This window comes from Haematobia irritans, chromosome 2, assembly GCF_050003625.1.
Source record: "Haematobia irritans isolate KBUSLIRL chromosome 2, ASM5000362v1, whole genome shotgun sequence".
Classification (NCBI taxonomy): domain Eukaryota; kingdom Metazoa; phylum Arthropoda; class Insecta; order Diptera; family Muscidae; genus Haematobia; species Haematobia irritans.
In genome coordinates, this window is record NC_134398.1 from 160,724,581 (window position 1) to 160,745,089 (window position 20,509).

The 20,509-nt window shown below is 28.1% G+C and overlaps 1 protein-coding gene across 2 annotated transcripts; it reads right to left on the bottom strand.

Moving 5' to 3' along the window:
- Positions 1 to 3,646: 3,646 nt before the first annotated feature.
- sau (Golgi phosphoprotein 3 homolog sauron) lies at positions 3,647 to 18,234 on the bottom strand. Of its 2 annotated transcripts, XM_075296745.1 has the most exons (6): positions 17,946 to 18,234; positions 17,646 to 17,891; positions 6,553 to 6,680; positions 6,332 to 6,450; positions 6,077 to 6,252; positions 3,647 to 5,137 (listed from the first exon to the last, which is right to left on the bottom strand). In XM_075296745.1, exons 2-6 carry the CDS (start codon positions 17,859 to 17,861, stop codon positions 4,889 to 4,891), a joined length of 888 nt encoding a protein of 295 aa, XP_075152860.1. In that variant the 5' UTR covers positions 17,862 to 17,891; positions 17,946 to 18,234; the 3' UTR covers positions 3,647 to 4,888. The 2 variants fall into 2 exon arrangements, with proteins under 2 accessions (XP_075152860.1, XP_075152859.1); XM_075296744.1 differs by having other exon boundaries at positions 17,646 to 18,234.
- Between the last annotated feature and the right edge of the window lie 2,275 nt (positions 18,235 to 20,509).

Consider the following 20,509-nt stretch of genomic DNA (forward strand, 5'->3'; position numbering starts at 1 on the left):
TAAAATTTAGGCAACATTTTCTATAGAAATAAAATTTTACAAAATTTTCTATAGAAATAAAATTTTTATAGAAATAAAATTTAGGCAACATTTTCTATAGAAATAAAATTTTACAAAATTTTCTATAGAAATAAAATTTTGACAAAATATTCTATAGAAATACAATTTTGACAAAATTTTCTATAGAAATACAATTTTGACAAGATTTTCTATAGAAATAAATTTTCTATAGAAATAAAATTTTGACAAAATTTTCTATAGAAATAAAATTTTGAAAAAATGTTCTATAGAAATAAACTATCGACAAAATTTTCTTTAGAAACAAAATTTGACAAATTTTTCTATAGAAGTAAAATTTTTTAAAGAAATAAAATTTTGACAAAATTTTCTATAGAAATAAAATTTTAAATTGAAATAAAATTTTGACAAAATTTTCTATATAAATAACATTTTCTCTTGAAATAAAATTTTGACAAAATTTTCTATTTATATAGAAATTTTGAAAAATAAAACTTTTTTGTTTGGTAGTTTTTTCCAAATTTTGGTCTCGAGTGGCAACCGTGGTTGTATATCAAGTATTCTTTAAGGATATGGTACGAATACATGGGATGTTTATCTTGGCCAAACACAAATCCATCTTCCAGACCCAATTGTTGGGCAGGTTCGGCCAAAGTATTCTTCAGAATATGTAAATTGTCTATTTTGTGTATATTTCCTTCAGGAAATATGAGGTTTCCAACGCCATTTGAATGTCGTCACATTTCCACCTATGTGGTTAACTTTAACACCCATGTTCGAATATCCAATTCAATTCCACTATTCACGTTAAATCCACTAACGTGAAAATTTGGTGTCCTCAATTCCACGTTCTTTTTTGAAATTTTCTGTAACCAGCTGTTTGCACAAATCAGCCGAAAAATCACTAAGGTGGAAATCAAAATAAATGGAATCAATAGATATATTTTAATTTATTATTTTTATACCCTGCGCCACACTGTGGGTATTATAAGTTAGTGCATATGTTTGCAACACCCAGAAGGAGACGAGATAGACACATGGTGTCTTTGGCAAAAATGCTCAGGGTGGGCTCTTGAGTCGATATAGCGATGTCCGTCTGTCCGTGAACACATTTTTGTAATCAAAGTCTAGTTTTAGTCCAATCGACTTCAAATTTGGCACAAGTATGTGTTTTGACTCAGAATAGATCCCTATTTTGGAAGAAATCGGTTCAGATTTAGATATAGCTCCCATATATATATATATATATATATATATATATATATATATATATATATATATATATATATATATATATATATATATATATATATATATATATATATATATATATATATATATATATATATATATATATATATATATATATATATATATATATATATATATATATATATATATATATATATATATATATATATATATATATATATATATATATATATATATATATATATATATATATATATATATATATATATATATATATATATATATATATATATATATATATATATATATATATATAATATATATATATATATATATATATATATATATATATATATATATATATATATATATATATATATATATATATATATATATATATATATATATATATATATATATATATATATATATATATATATATATATATATATATATATATATATATATATATATATATATATATATATATATATATTATATATATATATATATATATATATATATATATATATATATATATATATTATATATATATATATATATATATATATATATATATATATATATATATATATATATATATATATATATATATATATATATATATATATATATATATATATATATATATATATATATATATATATATTATATATATATATATATATATATATATATATATATATATATATATATATATATTATATATATATATATATATATATATATATATATATATATATATATTATATATATATATATATATATATATATATATATATATATATATATATATATATATATATATATATATATATATCGCCCGATATGGTCTTATATGGCCCCAGAAGCCAGAGTTTTAGCTTAATTTGCTTAAAATTTTGCATAAGAAGAACAATATAGTATATATATATATATATATATATATATATATATATATATATATATATATATATATATATATATATATATATATATATATATATATATATATATATATATATTATATATATATATATATATATATATATATATATATATATATATATATATATATATATATATATATATATATATATATATATATATATATAAATATATATATATATATATATATATATATATATTATATATATATATAAATATATATATATATATATATATATATATATATATATATATATATATATATATATTTCGCCCGATATGGTCTTATATGGCCCCAGAAGCCAGAGTTTTAGCTTAATTTGCTTAAAATTTTGCATAAGAAGAACAATTAGTACTATAGTCAAGTGTGCCAAATTTTAATTGAAATCGGTTCAGATTTAGATATAGCACCCATATAATCTTTCGCCCGATATAGACTAATACGGTCCCAGAAGCCAGAGTTTTACCCCAATTTGGTTGAAATTTTGCACAGGGAGTTGAATTAGCATTATAGCTATGCGTGCCAAATTGGTTGAAATCGGTTCAGATTTAGATATAGCTCCAATATATAGCTTTCGCCCGATTTACACTCATATGACCACAGAGGCCAATTTTTTGCTCCGATTTAGTTGAAATTTGCACAGGGAGTAGAATTAGCATTATAGCTATGCGTGCCAAATTTGGTTGAAATCGGTCCAGATTTAGATATAGCTCCCATATATATGTTTTTCTGATTTCGACAAAAATGGTCAAAATACCAACATTTTCCTTGTAAAATCGCCACTGTTTAGTCGAAAAGTTGTAAAAATGACTCTAATTTTCCTATAGAAGTTTATAAACTTCTAATACATATACAGTAATCCCTCGATTTACGTCGTCTCGGTTTACGTTGTTTCGATTTACGTCGTTAAATTTTTTGTTCCTTCAAACTTCGATTTACGACGCCATTCGATTTACGTCGTCGACTTTTTTGCCCACATTATAAAAAACGCCTTCCATAAGTACAATAAGTATCAACGATGATGACATCGAAACATTTTTTTTCTGAAATTCTTACTGAATTGCCTTTATTTTTGAAGATTTTTTATTATGTACACACACATACATACATAAATGGACTTAGGAATAAGTATGAGCAATTTTTAATTCGGTTTACGTCGTTTCGATTAACGTCGTCAAATTCCGGAACCAATCACGACGTAAATCGAGGGATTACTGTATATCGAGCGATAAATCATAAACAAACTTTTGTGTTTGTTTGGCGAAAAAAAGATTACACAGATGATTACATAAAATAGTTATAATTTTAGTCCTTGATGGCATTATTTTCCAATTCTAAAAAGCAGGTTTTACAAATTTTGATAATAACATGTGTTTACTTTCACATCTCCTTTGAAGCCATCCCCGGCCTTTTATTTCATCACCTCATTGATTTGTTGAATAAAACATTATTAGGCGCAAACCATAGTTATCATTAAATGGAACATCTATTTTGATTACACAGAATTTATAAGAAATAGAAATTTTAATATCTTCTTGAATTTTTGTACAAATTCAAAAATATTTATGTACATAGAATTTCGTTTTTTTGCAGCAATTCAAAGTTTTATGTATGTCTTATAACATCGTTTAGTATTGAAAAATTTTAATTTTTTTTATCACAGTAGTGTAAAAAATTCAGTAAATGGAAAATATGTTTTTGCTGTGGAATAAATTACACCAGATCGAGCCAGATCACCAACGTTTATCTTCTTATAGCATAAAACAAATTTATTTGAAGCATAAGAAATTTTACAATAAAGTTATCATTCCTCTACTACAAGAAAACAAATTTTTTTAGGGGGAGAGGAATTAAAAAAATCTTTTGCCTTAAATAAAATTTGTTTTGTATTAAAAGAAAACAAAAGTTTTTTTTTTATTATTACCTTACATTGATATATGGACGATGTGAAAAAGAATTAATGCTTTATTTTCACCATAACATAATTTTGTTTGTTGGTTCAGAACTTTTATTTTGTAACAGTTTATAAGTTCCATTCGGTACTGGTGAAAGCGTTATATTTTATTTAATATTGAATATATGATTTCGTTTCATTAATTTAGAAATAAAATTCCTCGTAACTGTTATTCGGTTTTCATTTGAATATCATTTTCTTGTAACTATTATTACTTTGTTTCTCATTGATTTAAACAATTACTGTATACTTAAAAAAAGAGAAATAATAATACATATTGATTTCTTTTTACTTAATAAAATGTTTGCCTTTTAATTATATTTGTGTTTATATCAATTTATTTATTTATTTTGTTTTTTTTTTGTTGGTTTCTTGATTTTGCTTACTATCAAAAACTATATAAAACTTTGTTTTGTTTTTGTATTACTTTTTTTTTAATGGTTTCATTTTCTTCTCAACTACTTATTATGCACATATTTTTAAAATCTTGAAGAACTGAGAGTGTGTTTTATTTGGATAAAAAACAAAATAAAAAATATAAGACACAAAAAACAGGATTTTTGTAGAGCTTTTACACAAGTGGCATTGTTGCGATTTTTTTGTTTTTAATTTTTTTTAGATATATATATTAGTGTATATGTTTGTTTTATATGTATATGTATGTATATATTATTTTAATTTACTAATTAAAAACGTAAATTATAAGAGAAAACAAAATGGAAAAATATGTTACTTAGTTAGAAAAGAATTTGATTTTATTTCGTAAAAGCCATAAAAACTGCCCAAAGAATTTCATTGGCATTCGGTTTTGCCGCTTCAGTTTCGAAATCTAAGTCCAATAATTCTCTAACACGTTTCATGGCCACCTCATAGTCATCATCACTGAGAGGGGCAAAGGCATTTTCGATAACATCGCTAGCATGGGCCAAAAATATAAGAGCCAGCATACGCTTGTCCATGCGTTGCGCATCATTAACCCATTTCGACAAAACTGAATCTTGAATCTAAGGAGGAAAACAAAGTAGGTTTGATAAGAGAAAATGGTCAATAAATTTACAAAATAAAGGTTGTCTCACTCTAATGTACAGTGATAATTGAAAGCAAAATAAATTTTGAATTACACCCATATTTATTTTGAGTAATTAATTCTGTTTAAATTTTTTAAAGAATTATCATTATACCCTCGCGAAGGAAAAAAAGTCTTCTAAAAAACAGCAGTTGGTGTCTGCTGTTAAATTTTTGTACTTCAGGGTCTAGCGAAGAACAAATTGTACTTTTTTTAATTTTACTAGTCCTCAAAAGCTCCGAAAACAATTCTCTTTGATGGATTTTATCACGAAATTAATCTAATCAAATTTTTAATTGATACCGTGAAATTTATAAAATCGAGTCAACATTTTAATTACTAATAAATCGAATTTCCAAAATTCAATTAATAATTTGACAGAATCAATCAAAACTTTAATTTGTTTTGCAAAAATATCAATTAATTATTTAATAGAATCCATTAAGAAATTAATTCATCAGGTAAGCAAATTTTTAAATTCTTCAATAATTAAATTCTTAAAAAGTTGGAAGTCGACTTTTTGAATCGGATTCAGGAATATCTGTGTGTAGGTTAGAAAAGATATACTGGTAGCCAGACCATTGTGATGCCACAGGTGGTGAATTTCTCTCTATCAAAGAGTGGTACAGGTTTCTATGTTTAGCTCAATGACAAGAGACCTCCTTTTTATAGCCGATACCCAATCTGGTACTTTCAGTTATATTTTCTTAAACCCAAATTAATCAAATCAATTTTTAAAATTAGCTTGACCCATAAAGAGATCTCCCAAATAGGGGTTTACTCGATTTATATTTTTTATAAAGCGTTTATACCTCAACCTACCGGTAAGAACTATTGACCAATATTTCTTCGATTTCCCTGAAATTTAAGAACTTACCTTTCTCACTAATCGGCATTTTACCACATTATCACTGAGTGGATGTGTTGTCATATCGAAGAGTAGAAAATTTTGTTTTTCCGTTGTTAATACTCCTTTTTCGACCAAATTTTTGGCCAAACGCTCTCTAACATTTTTCAATTGATAGCGTAATTTTAATGGATTCCAGGTTTCACCTTTAACAAAAGTTAAAAAAACGCACACACATTTAATATCGAAACTTTGAACTTGCTTAGTATAGAATTATAATTTTACCACTTAAATATTCAATCCAACTTTGAACTGTTTCTGGTGGATTTGTTTCTTTTATGTGCTTCAAGGCTTCATCTAATAGAACATCGCCAGTTGGTTGATCCGATTTCAATATGACTTTTCTAAAATTTGTTTATAAATGCACATATATTATGTTTAATATTCAATGTAATTGTAAAAGTTTTGTTTATTTATTATTTTTTGTTTTCATTTTTTTAATTTACCTTGAACATAGTCCACGTCTGCGCATACCAGATTTTTCCATCATTATACGACCTCGGATGCCCAGTTCAATGAGTATGCAGCCACGAAGGCCACTCGATATGCAATCATTCCAGAACGATGTGTAACCCTAAAATTGAAAAACAAAAACCGTTTTATTTATAGGAATTTTAGTTATATTTAACAATTCGTAGTATCTACAAATATGAATTTATTTAATAAATCGTTATGAAGCAAACATTTTGGCAACATTACCAATTGAAATCAATTTATTTGACCCACATAATCATTACCATACAGGTAGTTTAACTACAAACAAGAACGTTAAAATAAATTATAAATTTATGTAGCCGAGACACCAACCAAGTCTTTATTGCCGGGGATGTAAAGGGTTAACCCATATCATGCCATTGTACTCGCTTGAATACAGAAAATTGGCAACATTTAATATCGCAGAACTTTGTTTATAAATGAAATTAGGCAGCGTTTCTTTTTGTTTTTTATGTTTTTTATTTATTTTTTAAGTGTAAATATATAAATTAATTTAACATTTTGTTTTAATTTTAAATGGACTTGGCGTGTAATGGGTTAATTGCACTTTAGTAAGATGAAAATAGAAATTAGAAAAGCTACACCCAAAGAAATTTGTTAGTAGGGACAGCAGAAAAGTTTGCTAAAACAGCAACAAATTAAAGCAGTCACTGTTTGCTGAAATAGCAAACATTATCTGCTATTTTTTAGTTCGATTACACTAAAGCATGTTTTAGCTGGCTGAAACAAATAAAAATGTCAATCAAATAGGGGCTATCGTAACACAATTAAAACAATATTTTATGAATATCTTTAGTATTTGACCAAAAAATCTGAATATTTATCTAATTGAGGCATAACAACAAACAAAATGTTTGCTGATCGTATTTAAGACCTTGTAAGTATATTACATTGAAAAAATATAGCAAAAACTACTTTTGGTTCTTAAATATGCTTTGGTGAAAAATTTATAACCTAGAAATTTTATTCTTTGTTGTTCGTTAGAACCTGAAGTACAAAGATATGACAGCAGACATCGACTGCTGTTTTTAGCAGACTTTTTTCTATAAGTGTACATTTCTGGGATGGTTTCGGACACATCGACTACTCCCAGTTACAGTACTCTACAATTGCTATCTTTTAATACCATGATTACAGCTCAGGTGTTGTAAATAATTCTTTTTTATTCTTTATTAATAATTTAATCTTTCCAAAGCTAATGTAAATAGATCTTGGGAGCTTTACGACCAGCCATACAAGCTTACAACCCCAGTCGAAAAAGCTATAGTCCTTGCAAAGGTTAGGTTACATTATGTATAATGTCATCTTTTTTTGTAATTCATAATTTTATTTCACTTTTTTTTAAATTTTTTAATTTTCGATACTACTAAAAGGACCCGTAACATAGTTATACATTATTAGGATATTACATTATAGTCTTAAGTATTGGGTGTGATAAAATAGAAATAATAGAATATAAAAGATACGTAATTGTCGATTTCGCTAATAGCATAGCCTTGAAATAATTTACATTTGCAAACACTTCAATATTTCCCATAAAAAGTTGTAATAATAATAAATTATATAATTAATAAATGCCACCTGACCAAAGTGCAATTAACCCATTGGGGGCGCTGGCAAAAAAGACCTGATTGTTGTCTCTATATGTAACATTTACAATTTATCTTTATATCTATATTCAGTCCATTGTGATACCACAATGCTGAACTTCTCTCTTATTACTGAACGCTGCCCGATTCTATGCTTAGCTCAATGACAAGGGAACTCTCCTTTTTATAGCCGAGTCCGAACAGCACACAAACAAATGTTTTTTTCTGATTCAATCACGAAATTAATTGACACCACAATTAAAATAGTTGGTCCAATTGAATTTCATCCGATCCGGTTCAAATTCGGTACGTGGTGTTAGTATATGGTCTCTAACAACCGTGCGAAAATTGGTCTATATCGGTCCATAATTATATATAGCCCCCATATAAACCTATCCCCAGATTTGACCTCCCGAACCTCTTGGAGGAGCAAAATTCATCCGATTCGGTTGCGCTAGTATATGGCCGAGTCATGCAAAAATTGGTCTATATCGGTCTATAATTATATATAGCCGATCGCCAATCACACAAAAATTGATCCATATCGCCAAAAATAATCTACCAAAATTTTATTTCTATAGAAAATGTTGTCAACATTTTATCACTATAGAAAATTTTATCTAATTGTATTTTTTCAGAATTTTATTTCTATAGAAAATTTTTTCAAAATTTTATTTCTATAAAAAATTTTGTCAAATTTTTTTTCTATAGAAAATTTTGTCAAAATTTTTTTTCTATAGAAAATTTTGTCAAAATTTTATTTCTATAGAAAATTTTGTCAAAATTTTATTTCTATAGAAAATTTTGTCAAAATTTTATTTCTATAGAAAATTTTGTCAAAATTTTATTTCTATAGAAAATTTTGTCAAAATTTTATTTCTATAGAAAATTTTGTCAAAATTTTATTTCTATAGAAAATTTTGTCAAAATTCTATTTCTGTAGAAAATTTTGTCAAAATTTTATTTCTATAAAAAAATTTTGTCAAAATTTTATTTCTATAGAAAATTGGGTCAAAATTTTATTTCAATAGAAAATTTTCTCAAAATTTTATTTCTCTAGAAAATTTTCTCAAAATTTTAAATTTATTGAGTGACAAAACAAACTAAGAACGAAACAAACAACTTTAAGTTTTGTTTGTGTTATTTGTCCATATCGTCAAATGTCTTACAGATTAATAATAAAGGCGAAATATCGGCAATTAAATAAAAACAAATGAAAACACACAGACCTCTAGCTTGATTAATCATTTCATTATAAATTTTTATTTCTATAGAAAATTTTGTCAAATTTTATTTCTGTAGAAAAATTTGTCAAAATTTTATTTTTATAGAAAATGTTGTCAACATTCTATATCTACAGAAAATTTTCTTGATATAAAATATATCTATAGAAAATCTTCTCAAAACTTTATTTCGATAAAAAATTTTGTCAAAATTTTAGTTTTATAGAAAATGTTGTCAAATTTTTTTCTATAAAAAATTTTGTCAATTTTTTTTTATACAAAATTTTGTCAAAATTTTATTTCTATAGAAAATTTTGTTAACATTTTATTTCTATAGAAAATTTTGTCAATTTTTTTTTATACAAAATTTTGTCAAAATTTTATTTCTATAGAAAATTTTGTTAACATTTTATTTCTATAGAAAATTTTGTCAAAATTTTATTTTTATAGAAAATATTGTCAAATTTTTATTTCTATAGAAAGTTTGGTCAAAATTTTATTTTTATAGAAAATTTTGTCAAATATTTATTTCTATAGAAAATTTTGTCAAATTTTTATTTCTATAGAAAATTTGGTCAAATTTTTATTTCTATAGAAAATTTTGTCAAATTTTTAATTTTATAGAAAAAATTGTCAAATTTTTATTTCTATAGAAAATGTTGTCAAACTGAATTATATACGTATTGTTTAATATATATCCCGTATGGACTAACTTACAATTTAGAAGACGGTGTTAAGAAGTTTTAAGATAGCTCGCCATCGGGAAGTGTTACCGCATCCCGAGTAATTCGATTGTGGATGACAGTATTTAGTAGTTTCTACGCAATTCATGGTGGAGGATACACAAGATTCGGCCTGGCCGAACTTACGGCCGTATATACTTGTTTAAAACTCAATTAAGATTTTAATTGGAAAAATGTTCAGAAATGTTGCCATCATTTTATTTTTATAGAAAATTTTCTCAAAATTTTATTTCAATAGAAAATTTTCTCAAAATTTTAAATTTATTGAGTGACAAAACAAACTAAGAACGAAACAAACAGGTTGATAAATAAACTTTAAGTTTTGTTTGTGTTATTTGTCCATATCGTCAAATGTCTTACAGCTTAATAATAAAGGCGAAATATCGACAATTAAATAAAAACAAATGAAAACACACAGACCTCGAGCTTGATTAATCATTTCATTATAAATTTTTATTTCTATAGAAAATTTTGTCAAATTTTATTACTGTAGAAAAATTTGTCAAAATTTTATTTTTATAGAAAATGTTGTCAACATTTTATATCTACAGAAAATTTTCTTGAAATTTTATATCTATAGAAAATCTTCTCAAAACTTTATTTCGATAGAAAATTTTGTCAAAATTTTAATTTTAATAGAAAATTTTGTCAAATTTTTTTCTATAAAAAATTTTGTCAATTTTTTTTATACAAAATTTTGTCAAAATTTTATTTCTATAGAAAATTTTGTTAACATTTTATTTCTATAGAAAATTTTGTCAATTTTTTTTTATACAAAATTTTGTCAAAATTTTATTTCTATAGAAAATTTTGTTAACATTTTATTTCTATAGAAAATTTTGTCAAAATTTTATTTTTATAGAAAATATTGTCAAATTTTTATTTCTATAGAAAGTTTGGTAAAAATTTTATTTTTATAGAAAATTTTGTCAAATATTTATTTCTATAGAAAATTTTGTCAAATTTTTATTTCTATAGAAAATTTTGTCAAATTTTTATTTCTATAGAAAATTTTGTCAAATTCTTATTTCTATAGAAAATTTCGTCAAATTTTTAATTTTATAGAAAAAATTGTCAAATTTTTATTTCTATAGAAAATGTTGTCAAACTGAATTATATACGTATTGTTTAATATATATCCCGTATGGACTAACTTACAATTTAGAAGACGGTGTTAAGAAGTTTTAAGATAGCTCGCCATCGGGAAGTTTTACCGCATCCCAAGTAATTCGATTGTGGATGACAGTATTTAGTAGAAGTTTCTACGCAATTCATGGTGGAGGATACACAAGATTCGGCCTGGCCGAACTTACGGCCGTATATACTTGTTTAAAACTCAATTAAGATTTTAATTGGAAAAATGTTCAGAAATGTTGCCATCATTACTGAAAGGTGGTAATCCACCTATTTTATTAATAAGTCTCCATAATTAAGGATTTTATTAACAAATAAAAAATTAAAGACATCTTGTGTGTTTAAGGATTAACACAGACTAATAAAAATCTGGTCCTATATTGGGTCGAGAAGTAGTAGTAGTAGAAGTAGTAGTAGGGAGCCACCGTGGTGCAATGGTTAGCATGCCCACCTTGCATACACAAGGTCGTTGGTTCGATTCCTGCTTCGACCGAACACCAAAAAGTTTTTCAGCGGTGGATTATCCCACCTCAGTAATGCTGGTGACATTTCTGAGGGTTTCAAAGCTCTCAAAGTGGTTTCACTGTAATGTGGAACGCCGTCCGGACTCGGCTATAAAAAAGAGGTCCCTTGTCATTGAGCTTAACATGGAATCGGGCAGTACTCAGTGATAAGAGGGAAGTTCACCAATGTGGTATCACAATGGACTGAATAGTCTAAGTGAGCCTGATACATCGGGCTGCCGCCTAACCTTTTCTTGTTTTTTTTTTTTTTTTTTTTTTTTTTTAGATAGGCTTAGAATTTTGTTTTTGTATTTTTTATTATGTTTGCATTCACGGTATATAACTAGATATCAATTAGTAAATTGAAAACGATAACAGTGACAGTACAGAACAATATGTAGCAACTCAACGATACTCGGCAACGCGAGTGAATAGAACATTTGTTATTTGTAGCAGAATATAACAAGCAAAATCAAAAAAGAAACAAGAAAAGTCAATAACGTATTTAATCAGCAATAGAAGATAACTTAACAATAAAAAATATACAGGTTATTTTCTGCAGACATTCAAGAGAAAATAAATAATATCTACATGATTTGCTAATCAAAACTTACGACATTGAGTGATAAGAGGAATGAAGAAAATTTATTTAGTTAAAAAATGATAATAGGTTTAGTCGGAAATGGTCATATATTTCTTTTCATTTTGAAGAAATCAATGGCTACTGCTAACCACTAAAGAAGAACAATATTTACCACTTGGAAGTATGAATCAACGTCTAATCGATAATATTTAATCAAGTGTATATTACTCGAATCGCTCTATATATAAGACCCATGTCATTTTAGTATTTCAAAGGAGTCATGTCTATTGCAAGCGAGGTACCATTTTTGCCCAAATTCAAACTCTAATTGAGTTTGGTGAAACAAAAATCGGCCAGTTAATGGCCGAAAATGTAGTCTAAAGTCGGCACAAGATTTTGTAGGCTAAATGTAGGCCAGATAGACAATTTTGATCAAGTCGGATTATAAATTATCTAAAATCTTATAGATTCAAAAGGATAATGGTTTATATATGGGGGGCGATATTAGAAATTTACCCGATGTTCTTCATATTAACATGCTTTCACGCAAAATACAAGACTGAAGTGCGATTTAAACATACAATCTGATGACATCTCTAGATCGTGTAAGAATTTCAGCCTTATAATTTACAAGTTGTGATGTGTTTCGTAGGCAGATACTGATGGTTAACATGAATAATTTGAGGGAAAATACAAGTATAGATTTCAACGCCATCTATATGTGAAAAATGAGTTAAAATTTAGAGTTTTCGAGGGTTTCTATAAATTTTTTTTTATTTTTTGTACGTGGTCACGAAATAACTACATATTCGCTCTATAATGCATATTTAAGGAGATATGTCAAAATAAGTTTTTCATATAAAAATTTGGAATTTGATTTTTCGAGTTTTTTTATAGGAATTTTGATTTTTTAGGGTGGTCACTAATTAACTTTCCTTCCACTCTAGGAATCACATTAAAAGAGATATGACCAAAACAAGTTTTTCATATACAAATTTAGATTTTTTTGAAGATTTACATGTGAATTTTGATTTTTTTGGTGGTCACAAATTAACGTATATTTCGCTAGAGACATTTTTAAGGAGATATGTATAAAATAAATTTTTTATACAAAAAATTAAATTTTATATATCCAAACGGGAAGAGATAGAAATTTTTTAACGAACTATACACTGCCACTGATAGCTTTCAATTAGTATAAAAATCGTTTGCGAAAAATCTTATGATTCGCAGTGATGTATCCCCGAGGTCTTCTAGTCCGATATCCGATGGTAAAAACGAATATTGCAAAATATGTTTGGGAGTTTCAATATATGGCCAAAAAAGTAAAGGCACTGCTCCTTGAGAGAATGTGACCACTATGGCCAAATGGAAAAAGATGGCATCCAGATAGATCTTTTTGTCCTTATCCGATGGTAAAACCGGATACTAAAAAATGTGTTTGAGAGTCCCAACACAGATCCTACAAAACTTTGGGGACACTGCTCCTCGAGAAGAATGTGACCACTATGGCCAAATTTATATGAAAATAATAGATTTTTAGTCCTCAATCCGATAAATATAATTAGAGTCTACCCCTAACAATTTTTATAAAATTAATCTAGAAATACGTTGTGAATGTGAACAACTGAGCATAGTTTCGGCTATTCCATTTTCAAATACACTTTTTCATATCTACTGACTGAATCTCCTAGCCAATGACTTATTTTTTAGTATTACAACAAATCTATCAAATTTTGTATTAGTATGCCATAATTATTTATACCGGAAGGGCATTTTTAAAAAGTTTTCAACTGAGGCAATGCTCTGGTAATTTGTATTAAACTTAACCGACGTTATCAATAAAACGTATGAACGTTTTTGTTAGCATTTGCTCTAATTAGAGATAAATACTTATATTCATGTGTATGTTAGGGTGGTTTTTGTCATAGGTAGCTACAAATTAAATTTGATGACATTTTTTTAGTTGATAAAACTTCGAACAGAATAAATTACAATTTTTATATAAAAAAAACTAAAACTATTTTGCACAGCTAAATCGTTAAATAAAATATTTTTCTTACAAAGTAGTGGGTAGTTCAGTGTCCCACAAATGTATTATTGACAAGTTGCGTTTGGCGAAATATCGTGAGATCAATGGTCAAAACAAAACAAAGGTCAACATTTATTAAACAGTATATTATTTATTTATTTAGCACTTGTAATTCTCAATTGATTTATGAAAAAATAATAAAAAAAATTTATTCGAATTTTGCTTAAACATTTTTAAGATGTGGGAAACATCAGCACAAAAATGTCATAGGGCCAATATTTAAGCAGAGTGCAAACGGACCAATATTTCATGTTTCGTTTTTTCTAACAAAAAACATGTTTTTTCTGATTCAATCACGAAATTAATTGATCGAATTAATTTTTTAATTTAAATGTCGTCAATCACAAAAATTATAGTATCAATCACAATTTTAATTGAGCAAATTTCAATTAATTTTTTAATTGATTCAATTAAAATTTTTGTTGATGTTGATTGCAAAACTCAATAAACTTTTAAATTGAACATTAACTATTTTAATTAAATTTAATTAAACGTAACTATTTCAAATTGCTTTCTTAACAGGCTGTGTTTTTAGTTTGATTAAAAGATTGATTGTTTGAAATACATTTTTATTAAAAATGTTAAAAATTTGCAACCACCTTTTTTAACTGACTTAGTCTTTCGAGTTTGATTAAAAAGTTAATTGTATCAACTAATTTTTTAATTAATTTTTTGTTCAACTTTAATCAAGTTTTTAATTGGAAATATTTTGGTGATATTTTTTCCTGTGTAATAGAATGTATATGGTAGCTAACACGAAGTATTATCAACTTCACACTAGTAAATGGAGCTTCGCGATAATTGTTTTATTAACAACGCAATACAAAGTAGGGATGTGCACGTGAGTAATATTTTACTCACGCTCACGCACACTCACGACGGAAAAATCTTACTCACGCACACTCACGCACGATATTGTTTGGTAGGACTCACGTTCACGCACACTCACAAAAAGAAAATTTGTACTCACGCACGAAAATGTCGTGACTCACGAAAAAATACCGTGACTCACGAAAAATATCGTGACTCACGAAAAATGTCGTGACTCACGAACAATTTTTTGAGTACTTTACCTTTGCGACGTGTCTGAAAACATGATCATTATTAAAATCGAGAGCTTTATTACACTCTTAACATCCCAGGTGTCATTAAAATTGTAAATGAATTTAACTCTTAAGCGTTTTATGTTGATGAGCGGGATTATTTTCGTGAGCGTAAATCTTTACTCACGCACACTCACGAAGATAATATTTTTGTGACTCACACTCACGCACGACATATTGGTTTGTTAATCACGCACACTCACGCCGTTGCCATGAGCGTGACCCACGACTCACGCGTGAGTCACGACAATTTCGTGCAGGATCGAGCTCAAAGAAATCCATGCCATGGTAGCAATCAAATTGACAAATTTCTGGAAATATCGCGTGAAAGGATGTTATATATGTAAATGCATCCCATTGTTAGGTTAGGTGGCAGCACGATATATCAGGTTTACTTAGACTATTCAATCCATTCTGATACCACAGTGGTGAACTTCTCTCTTATGTGCATCCCATATTTTACGGCCAACGTCAATAGCAATCTGATTCTTGCATGTTTTCTTCCCTTAGGGAGACAATGTTTCATGAGAATCTACACCTTAACTCTGGCTCCAACCTTTAGTAACTAATCTTGTTTTAAGCTCATAAAATCTCCTTTCTTATTTCTTAACTTTTTGGACAATGGCTCTTTATAACTTTTTGGAAAATTATACTCCACCCCTTTTTTCAGCAAATTGGGAACTTTTTTAGGTTTTCCTGTTTTTTCAATACTACTTAACTGGAGATGATCTATCGTCCAGTAAAGTATTAGTCGTAGAATGAGAAGCTGGCCACTAACTTTTTTATTTATATCTCAAAGAGATACTTTTTCAATCGGGTTTTAAAAACAGAAATTCTAGCAGTGTCTCTAAGAGTCTGTGATAGTTCATTAAATTCATGAGGTCCAGCATATTCGATTCTCTGTTTTGTGAGTTCAGTTCTACATCGGGCTGACATCAAGTTACCATATTGTCTAGTACGCATATGGGAGATATCATTATTACGTTTGAAATTTGATATTATAATGGATAATTGACAGATGTCGAGTAGCCTTATTTACACCGTCTCAGCCGTCAAGCCGCTATCTCCGGAGGTAAAATTTTAGTGTCAGCCGCCCTCGATAAAAATGGGTTGGGTTCATCTTTTGGTCCTGTGTCGATCTAATATTTTTTGAATAGACCTTTTTTTATATATTTTTATTATTTTTTAGGTTAATTTAGATCAAATAGAAAAATAATTGAAAAAGGTTTCCTTGAAGATATAAGCGTGACCAATGAATTTAAGTGATAAAGGAAATGAGTACCTCAGACGGTTGATGGTATTGAATAAATGGCCTTTGTTCGCAGTTTTAATCCCATAGTCTTAAGACAAAGATTGATCAAATGCAAATTATTACAATCAATTAAGGACTACCTGATAAATATATTTGCTTTGACGACATAAGAATAACATTTTAGGCATTTCATGTGAATCATTGCAATTGCAAGACCATACCCATTTACACAATTACCACCTGAATGTAACTATTAATATGCCGAATGAACAAAAAACCATTTTTCAAATAAAGCTAAGATATATGATTGCCACAAATTTCAGTATCAATATGACTAAGATATTATAAAGCCACTAAAACTGTTGAGTTTATATATCCTTTGCCTACGTTACATACCCCCTTTCTCGAAGGCGAGGCAACTTCAGATAAGAGTTAATAATACAACAATGAACAACGTCATCAAAATATAAAATACTTTAAAGAAATTTCATTATTTGTTTAACAAAAACGCATTGAAAAAAAGAAAGAATAGGGAAAGGCAACAGAGAAGAAGAGAATATGTACCAAACTATACACAAACAATATGAACGTAAACATGAAAAAGAGATGATGTGGAAGTTAATGGCATGATGAGGTTGAATATGATGACAACCATATGATGATGATAATGGGTTAAGTAGGGGCCGAGACTCTTGACAAATAATCGTATTGAAATAACCAACAAAACTCGTTTTTCTGGCATTTTATGTAAATGCCAAATTCTCGTAGTGTATTCCTAGCGAGAAAATTTATTCTGCGAAGTGTTGTAATACCAATACCAACCTCTTTATCTTTGAGACCCAAGAGTAGCACTTCTTCCATTAGTGTTAGACGTGTCTCTTTAGAATCGCCATCATCGATGTTATCCTCTTGATCTTTATTATCGTTTAATTCTTCATTATCGTCGGGTGTATTCGCATTTCCGGATGCACTACCAGAATCAGCACCATTTTCTCGGAAACGTACGGCACGTCTTACTAAGCCATCGGATCGATTCATATTTTTTCCCGCACAAGCTTTACCGAAAGCCTATATGTAGTGTAATTATTTCTATTGGTTATTTTTATTATTCGTTCTATTTACTTATTCTGTTTCCTATTTTTACTATGTATATATTGGAATATGGAGATACCACTTGATGTGTGTTGCAATCTTTTTTGCTGTTGCTTTTAGTTTTCCCCTATTAAACACTCAATTCACAAGCACACCACTTATTTCATTGCAAATAACAATTTACATCAATTTTTATAGATCTAAAATATTTTAATTTTATTAATCGGGTTTATAATTAATAACGTTAGCAGCAAATTTATTAATTTTATTACAATTTTTCACCATTTGACATTCCACGACAAAACTTAGGGATAACACATTGAAAACGATTTTGATTTGAGGGTCGATTTCCCAGTTTTTTATCTGCAAAAAATAATCGATTCTATCGATTCTAATAAGAAAAATTACGAAAATCGATTGTGTATTAGTATGAACACAATAGCTGCGACAGTCAGTTTGCGAAAAGTTGTTGTCTTTAACACTGAATCAATAAAGTCCCCGTACAAGCCATTTATTTTTTATAAACACGATAGTACACAATAATAGAAATGGAGATAGAAACTAAATTACAAATAAAATTAAAGGCATCCCATATTGAAAAATAAAGTGATGCAATTATAGGAGCAACTGCAGTTTATGGGCCCCTCACCGAATTACTTAAAATTAATATATGTTGTGTCATTCGGTGAGCTGATTCCAACAAAGTGACCCATAGCCGGAGGAAGTACCCGGGTCTTGAGATATAGCCCTCCAAAGGGTCAATAAACACTTGATATATCTCTTTTGTTTGTCCAATCTAGACAAACTTGGTATCATATGAAAGCTTATTCAATGCACTTTTAAGGCCGGTATGCACCTCTAGCGAAAAATTTCATTCCCATAAGAAATGCATTGCTATTTATGCTAACGAAATTTTCGGTAGCGTTCAATTTCGTAAGCTGGTACGCACCTTTAATGAAAATAACAGGGTTGTCAAAAGCATATTTTGGCAGCAAACATTTAATTTATTACAATCATTGTGTGCGTAAAAGTTTTAAAAGGTCTGTAAATAATAAACAATTTATTTGAGGAATATTTGGAACATATATTAACAAATTTTAAAAGCGATTATCTGGTTTAAAATTTGTGTACACAGCCCTGTTTTTTTTTTTTGTAGACTTAAATAAATTTTTGCTACCGAAAATTTCGCTAGAGGTGCATACCGGCCTTTATACGCAAAAAATATGTATGTAAAAAAAGCCATAAAATTTACTGATTTAGTTTTCACTTTAGTGAAATTTAGCGGCTAAAGGTGAGTATTAAGTTCGAGTTTAGCCGCTAAAATCGCTAAAGTGAAAACTAAATCAGTAAGAAAAATGCATGAAATTATACATATTTGTTGCAAATTTTATTATAACTTGATGGGGAAAAGCCCAAAGCAAATTTTCACAAAGTTTGTGTTCCTTAAAATGGATTATTAAAGAAAAGTAATCGTGAAAAAATGACGATTTTAGCGGCTAAACTCGAACTTAATACTCACCTTTAAGGTGGGTATTAAGTTCGAGTTTAGCCGCTAAAATCGTAATTTTTTCACGATTACTTTTCTTTAATAATCCATTTTAAGGAATATAAACTTTATGAAAATTTGCTTTGGTATATTCCCCATCAAGTTATAATGCAACAAATATGTATAATTTTACGGCTTTTTTTACTGATTTACTTTTCACTTTAGTGAAATTTAGCGGCTAAACTCGAACTTAATACTCACCTTTAGAAGAAACAAGATACTGGACTCCTTTTTCTTTCAAGCTCTCACTGATCTGCAGGAGTGCAGCTTAAGGGACATACTTGCATTCATCAGAGCCTCTGGTTGGTTGTTCTGAGATTTCTTTCAAAGAGAACGAGCAGGAGGAAGCTCTGGGACAAAGCGGACCGCATCGGAAGGAAGAAGATGGAAAGATCGCATCGAGGAATCACAATGAATCTATACTGGTCTAAGTGGACATCAATTTCAACACAAAAATTGATGTCATCCTCTACAACCTAACCTAAACTTGTAGGTTTATAATAGGTATAGTGACAGTCCATTATTTTTAGGTTCAATTAGACTACTTAGTCCTTTGTGTGAATGAGTGCTACCCGAGTTCCTTTTTATAGCCGAATTCGAACTGATTTTCACATTGCGGGGAATTACTTAGAGAAGCTTTGAAACACTCACAAATGTTACTAGTGAGAAGGGATAATCCAACGCTGAACAAATTTTTGGTATTCGGCTGGTGATTGAATCCATGCAAAGCGGGCATATAACTAATACTAGCCCAAATGATAGTATCCGACCTTCTCCCTCTCATATCGAAAACCCTTAACACTATCATCGTATATTTACCATACACCAACCTTGGTGTAATGGTTAGAATACCCGCTTTATATAAAAAGCAGAGTGGATTTAACCTTCATTTCATTTTATTTAACAATAAAGTAAGCCTTCGTGGCCAATAAATCGTATTGTTCTTAAAAATAGTAATACATTAATAGTAATTGTAAAGTTATCAATACTAATCATTAATACTTAAATTACCCTACAATGCCTACCACTCCACCATCCTGACTTTGGC

What these genes read in the sequence shown, in the direction of transcription:
- sau (XM_075296745.1), bottom strand. Translation starts at nt 17,861, where the DNA reads ATGAATCGATCCGATGGCTTAGTAAGACGTGCCGTACGTTTCCGAGAA. An exon ending in TGGGTCTCAAAGATAAAGAG is followed by an intron (nt 6,681 to 17,645) that starts GTTGGTATTGGT and finishes TTTCAATTTTAG; the next exon opens with GGTTACACATCGTTCTGGAA. An exon ending in TTGGATTGAATATTTAAGTG is followed by an intron (nt 6,253 to 6,331) that starts GTAAAATTATAA and finishes CTTTTGTTAAAG; the next exon opens with GTGAAACCTGGAATCCATTA.